The following is a 7,005-nucleotide window of genomic DNA, read 5'->3' as shown; positions in this document are numbered from 1 at the left end:
AAATTAAACAAACTTATATAATTAAAAATATAAAACATATAAATATAAAAAATAAATATTTTTTATTTATTAAAATTAACATTTAAAGTTTCATATATATAATATTTAAAATTATATATTTATAATAAGATCATTTTTTATTTTTATTATTTCTAAGTATTTTTTTATTGTTTTAGTTAAATTTTTTATTATTTAACTCGACCAAATTTATATATATAGGTGAATTCTACCCGACCTCATCTAAAACAACATGTAAAATAGCCTCTATGACGTGACACATTTTAATTAGATGTTTAATTTCAATTTGAGTTAATTTAACTCAATGAGAGTTAACATCTTAACTAAAGTAGGACCATTTTATAATTAAATATTTTTTTTAAGATAGATAATTATATAATTTTTATAAATATTAAAAATAAATTTATATTCTTTTACCAAATCATTATTACTTAAATTCGTTCCACCATTCTATTGAAAAACACATTCTCTGTTGATTGAAGTATATTTCCTCCCTTCCATTGTTCCTTGATCACTCAAAGCGCGTTAAAGGCACACTGTAACTCGAAGCAGGACAGAGAGTAAAGATGCAAGTATCCTTTGAATATCTAATGCAACGAATTTTGTGTACGATCCAATGATCCATAGACACTTTGATCTAATTGATATAGTCCAATTTAAATTCTAATAGACTAATGGATCATCAAATGCATATCTAATTCAAGCATCACTTTAATATATGCAATAATTATCACAACCCTAAATCATAGATTTTAATGCATCCTGATAATTAAGAATTTATATGTGATACGAAATTATGTGAACTAAAGAGCAAAATACAACTACAAAATAGCAGCACGATCAAATACACTCTGTTCAACTAATCGCAGATCCACCTACAAATTGAAATCAACATAGAAGAGCAATCAAAGAGAGAAAGAACAAGGTTGCAGAGAGCAAAGATTCAGTTTTTAGTATTTTATCAAATTATACATTTATTCTTTTAAATAATTTTTTAATTACAAAATAGCTTAATCATAGTTAACATAATAACCAATTAAAAAGTGACATGTCATAAATGATAATTTACATTTTGAAATATAAAGAATAGAGTAGAATTTACCATATATATGAAAAATTTGTGTACAAATGTCATAATATTTCCAAAATATTTTTATTTTTTTTATTTATATGTTTTATATTTTTAATTACGTAAACTTGATAAGTTTAGGTCTTACTAATATAAGTAAATATGTAATAGGGTAAAAAATCTAAATAAACCAATGGGAGAATTTTATTACCCAAATCAGCCAAAACAAAAAATTTTTCAGCAATCCACCAACGAACAAACATATATAATTCGAATCAACATGATTCGAACTGCAAATGCAAGTAATTTGAAGCAACTTGATTCGAATTACCTTTAAAAGGAATTGCATGTAATTTGAATCAAGTAGATTCGAATTATGGAGAGGTAAATCGAATTAACTCAATTTGAATTAGTAGGGAAATGAGTCTGAATGGAGTTCGAATCATGTTGATTCGAATTATGTATAAATAGTTTGAATTAGGTTATTTCGAATTAGTGTGTTCCAGACCTGTATATATACGTGATGAACGTAAGTTGCTCTCAATATTGAGGGGTCATATAGCTGGTGAGGACAGTTTTATAGTGTTGGTTCACCACAGAGGATCGATTAAGAGGAAAACTCGGTCAGGTGTCAAGTTCACCGATAAGGATCCTCTCTGTATTATCGTGAGTTCTACAACGAGCTATGATGACCTTGCTAGGTCTGTATTGCAGAAACTTGGTCTGGAAGGTGTTAAACGTGTTAAGAAGTTTTTCTATCGCATTCTAATCACGGTGCTCCAAGATATCGTGAAGTATGATTGCTTTATGATCGGGAGTGATGAGGACCTGCAGGTCATGTTTCTCTGTCGCCGACAGTTTCCCGAAGTGCGGACACCGGAGCTGTTGGCAAAGCTGGTTGATGTGGTGTCCAGCTCGAGGGGTTCGAACCGGAATACCAACACTTTAACGATGGTTGCCGGTTCTAGCTCAAGTCCTGCCTTTGCATCTTCTGCAGTCCCTGCGTACGAGCCACCAGCCCCGCATGTCGCCTCCTCTTCGTTCGCTGTTGACGGCAATGTTGGCGACGAGGTTGGAACAGCAGAACTTGTACCTACCTCTGTACACTGTGCTGCACCGGCTGGGCTGGAGATGAATTGTTTGATGATGTAGAGGACGATGATGTCGAGCCGGATATGATTGCTGATGATAGTGCCGATGATATCGGAGCCAGTGAGCCTGCCGGTGCCGGTGGTGGCTCTAGCTCTGGCACACAGCAGTACCCTCCACATTTTTTATCTTTGGGCCTGGATGCCATGAGGCAGCCGGGGGTACCTTGCGAGGTTGCAGGATTTGGCGCAAGAGATGCAGAAGGGTCAGCTGGTATGACAGAGTTCTAGGTTGGTCAGCAATTTCAGGATAAGGAGGATGACCTGTTAAGTGTGAAGACTTACAGCATCTGCTGAGGTGTACAGTACAAGGTTGTGGAGTCTGATTATCGCCGTTACGTTGGCAAGTGTTCTGAGTTCGGGAATGGGTGCACATGGTTGATTTGGCTGAATCTCCAGCAGCGCAAGGGCATATGGGAGGTCAAACGGTACAATGGACCGCATACTTGTCTCGCCAGCTCTATCTCCAGCGATCACAGGAGATTGGATTATCATGTGATATCGGTATTCATTATGCCAATGGTTAGAGCTAATGCATCCGTTAGCATTAAAGTGCTCCTAAATGCGACTGCCTCGCACTATGGGTTCAGGCCGACCTACAGGAGGGTCTGGATGGCGAAGCAGAAGGCTGTTGCGCTCATTTATGGTGACTGGGATGAGTCTTATAACGAGCTCCCAAGGTGGGTGTTAGGAGTACAGGTGACGATGCCTGGTTCTATTGCAGTTCTTCGGACTAGCCCTGTTCGAGTTAGGGGACAACTGGACGAATCTAAGGCATACTTTCACAGACTGTTCTGGACTTTCCCACCGTGTATCGAGGCATTTCGTCATTGCAAGCCGTTGGTTAGTATTGATGGGACCTATATATATGGCAAGTATGGGGGTACTCTGCTTGTTGCGATTGCACAAGACGGGAACTCCAACATACTCCCTGTTGCATTCGCACTAATCGAGGGTGAGAATGCTGAGTCTTTGTCATTCTTTCTCTCGCACCTCCGTCAGCACGTTACACCACAGCTGGGTCTGCTCGTTATCTCTGACAGGCATAACGGCATCAAGGTCGCCCTTGAGGCTCCCAACGGGGGCTGGCTACCTCCGGCTGCATATCGAGCTTTCTGCATTCGTCACGTAGTAGCGAATTTCGCCCTCACCTTCAAGAGTAAAGAAGCAAGGAGGCTTCTTGTGAACGCTGCCTATGCTAAAACGGAGGTCGAGTTCCATTACTGGTTTGATATTCTTCGCTCTGAGGATCCGGCGTGGAACCTGTGTCCTGTGACCTCTTCGGATCAGCGGCTCCTCATCCTCTATGTCATCCTCCTCCTCATCCTAGGGTGGCTGTACAACTCTGGTAGGATGGACATGTAACCGCTGATGGTGGTGTACCGCCTAGGGCAAAATGCTCAGTTTGAGGTACGGATGGAGGCTCATTCAGATCTACATCTAAATGTGCCTGTGACCTCGTCGTCTGACCCCCTCGATGACCAGCCTCATCCTCCTGCATGATGACAGTGATCTCATCTAGAAAATGCTCCCCACCGTAGTCCGCATCAAGAGTATCACTGGCAAGAAAGTCTGAAAACATGGTACCCGGACTCACCCAAGGTGTACTCTCCTGAAGCGTCTGGTCGTGACCTGGGACACCGACGAAGTAATCTCCGAATGGCCCCTCTCCTATTCCAGCGTCAACAGGTGCCGAAGGATCTCCCATACCAGACCCATACAACTGTCCACTAGCTCCGCCGGCATCGGGTATAACAACCCCCTGAGCAACCCCTCCTGGAACGGCATCGTCACGAGGATCACCTCCAACGTGGTGGTCTGCAGGCCCTCTCCGTCTGCCCCCACGACCTCGTCGTCTACCTCGACCCCTACCTGTCTGGTCATCATCCTCTATAGCCTGGTCCAGCCACCTCCACTCCCGATCGCTACGTCGTGTCCTAACACGAGCTCTCCTGTCAATCTGACGCCTATCAGGTACATCATCGACTCAGTCCATGTCGGGAACTTTATCGACACCCCTCTGTGTTGCCTCCACTGGAATAGGAATGTCTCTAGGATCCCCCAAGTACATCTCTGGTGACAAGAACCTCTTTCTGTACTGATGCCACCAATCTAAGAAGTCATGTGAAGGACCCGGGTCGGCAACAACATCAAACCGAAGGACGTGGTCCGCACGTGTCCCCCAGTGAAGATGCCAGTGCTGCAGATGGTGCGGGAACCAACGATCACCCCCTCTACCGTCCTTCGACATCAAGAAGTCGATGTTCAGGGCGGGACGGGGACAAGCATGTACGCCTCCAAACTGAGGTAACACCCTATCAACCTGGTGCCACTCAACCACCGCAAAATATATCAGCGACGTCATAGAACGCCATAAGGCCGTATGACGAGGCTCCAACACCTCCGGATGGACAACCTAGAGGACGTCGGGTGTGCTATATGGCATCCATATAAACTGAAAATTTAAACACGAATACATTAGAAGAGAAATTTAGCTATAAATAAATTTACATTGACTAGGCAAATGTTTTATGCATACTTACATCCCTAGCCTGTAACATGTCGATCCTCAACCGAGTCATCTGCACCCGAGGTCCCTTCTCGCTAACGCCAGGATTGTAACCTGACCACCTGCAAAGGTCGTTATGATACGAAGTCAGAAATTAAGGTGATGAACTAGTATAAAATTTCAGGCGAGAACTTAAATTCATAGAATAAGTAAACATAATATAATGACATAGTCATACCTGGATGTCAGGGGCCAGCTAAACGTATCATACCCATCGGGCCGAAATCTAGGAAACTACCAAAAAATCCAAGACTGAAGTAACTGTAATGGCCCAGCTAATTTCACGACATGTCTGTTGGCCACTCGGCACATACATCGGTACAACCATGCAAGCGCCGCCGACCCCCAACTGTAGCCACCCATCTCCTCAAGCCTAGCCACGTACGGTAGCCATCTGATGTGAATATGATTGCCTGACTTGTCTGCAAACAGCTGCATGCCCAACAACATCATGATATAGGCACGGGCAAAGCGCCTAACTGTCGCCTCATCGGCCCCTTCGGGGCACTCTCCAAAGGTCTCCTGGAACCAGCTGCAGTTCACAGCAAACTTTTGAATTTGGCTCGGGGGAGGTAACACACCGAGTAACTCTTGGAACCACTGCCAAGCTGGCCGGCTACCCTGTATATATACGTGGAAATCCGTAAGACAACCGCTGACGTAATGTCCGTCCACTGGCAAACCCAACTGGTAGGCCACGTCCTGAAGTGTGATGGTACACTCCCCGAAAAGGCATGTGGAAAGTGTGGGTCTCTGGACGCCACCTTTCGACAAATGCACTCACATGCAGCTCGTCTAGTCGGAACCATCTGTCGTTCAGTCTCGCAAGATGGTATAATCCAGCCATCTGCAAGTACAGAACGTACCGCTCATCGAGTCGCATTCCCTGCTGGCGCTGCATACTCGATATGCAATGCCGGGGCTGCGTAATACACGGACCACATGATTAGAACAGATTCAAAAATCGGTTACAAATACAAACCAGGACATAAACAGCTAATAAACCGCTAACATAAACCATCAACAAAACCGCATGAAAAACCTCTTATATAAACCACTAGCAAAACCACTATAATAAAGCACTAGCAATACCACTTCAATAAACCATTAACGTAAACTAACAACAAAAACCACTAAACAAAACCATCAACAAAACCGCATAGAATCCCACGATACAAAACCGCATGCAATACCACTTATATAAACCACTAGCAATACCACTTCAATAAAACATTAACATATACTAACAACAAAAACCACTAAACAAAATCATCAACAAAACCGCATAGAACCCCACGATACAAAACCGCATGCAATACCACTTATATAAATCACTAACAATACCACTTCAATAAACCATTAACATATACTAACAACCAAAACCAATAAACAAAACCATCAACAAAACCACATAGAAAACCACTATACAAAACCGCATGCAATACCACTTATATAAACCACTAGCAATACAACTTCAATAAACCATTAACATATTCTAACAACAAAAACCACTAAACATATACCACTAACAAAAACCACTAACCTCGTCGTTGATCACCCCGGCGATATGAGCGACTCCATCCAAACGATACAGCCTTCCCGGATCGTCCCCCATCTCGTCAATATGCCTCTCGAGTTCTTGCCCGAACAGATTCTGGGTCATTTTATCTGGGATTTGGTGGGGTATGAGGAACGAAAACTAATTCGAATGAGCTTGGTTCGAACTCCTTATATAGGCAACTCACTAGTAATTCGAATCAACTTAATTCGAATTACTTCATGTCAACAACATTGAATAATTCGAATCAACTTGATTCGAACTCCCTAAACTCACGTTACCCTAGTAATTCGACTTAATATGATTCGAACTCCTTAATCTCAGGTTGCCCTAGTAATTCGAATCAAGTCACTTCGATTTACTCCTCTCTAATTCAATACTAGTTGATTCGATTACATGCAACACCATTTATACATAGTTCGAAGCAAGTTGTTTCGAATTATTTGCAATCTTGGTTCGAATCTTGTTGATTCGAATTACATTATTATGGTCATTGGTTGATTGCTGAAAAAATTTTGGTTTTGGCTGATTTGGATAAATTTTTTTCCAGCCTGGTTTATTTTAGTTTTTTACCCTATGTAATATGATAGGCATATTTTTAGAATTATATTATTTATTTTTTTTTAAAAACTTGAAAAAAAAT

The 7,005-nt window shown here is 41.8% G+C and overlaps 1 protein-coding gene across 1 annotated transcript; it reads left to right on the top strand.

The window, feature by feature from the left end:
* Nucleotides 1-2,262: 2,262 nt before the first annotated feature.
* LOC107465137 (uncharacterized) lies at nt 2,263-3,600 on the top strand. The gene is made up of 2 exons (XM_016084129.1): nt 2,263-2,449; nt 2,534-3,600. Exons 1-2 carry the CDS (start codon nt 2,263-2,265, stop codon nt 3,598-3,600), a joined length of 1,254 nt encoding a protein of 417 aa, XP_015939615.1.
* Nucleotides 3,601-7,005: the final 3,405 nt, after the last annotated feature.

Source organism: Arachis duranensis, chromosome 9, assembly GCF_000817695.3.
Source record: "Arachis duranensis cultivar V14167 chromosome 9, aradu.V14167.gnm2.J7QH, whole genome shotgun sequence".
In the NCBI taxonomy this organism is placed as follows: Eukaryota; Viridiplantae; Streptophyta; class Magnoliopsida; order Fabales; family Fabaceae; genus Arachis; species Arachis duranensis.
This window is presented reverse-complemented; position numbering and strand designations above follow the sequence as displayed.

Coding starts and splice junctions, on each gene's coding strand:
- LOC107465137 (XM_016084129.1), top strand. CDS start 2,263: ATGATTGCTGATGATAGTGCCGATGATATCGGAGCCAGTGAGCCTGCC. Junction 2,450..2,533: donor AGATGCAGAAGGGTCAGCTG/GTATGACAGAGT, acceptor GCATCTGCTGAG/GTGTACAGTACAAGGTTGTG.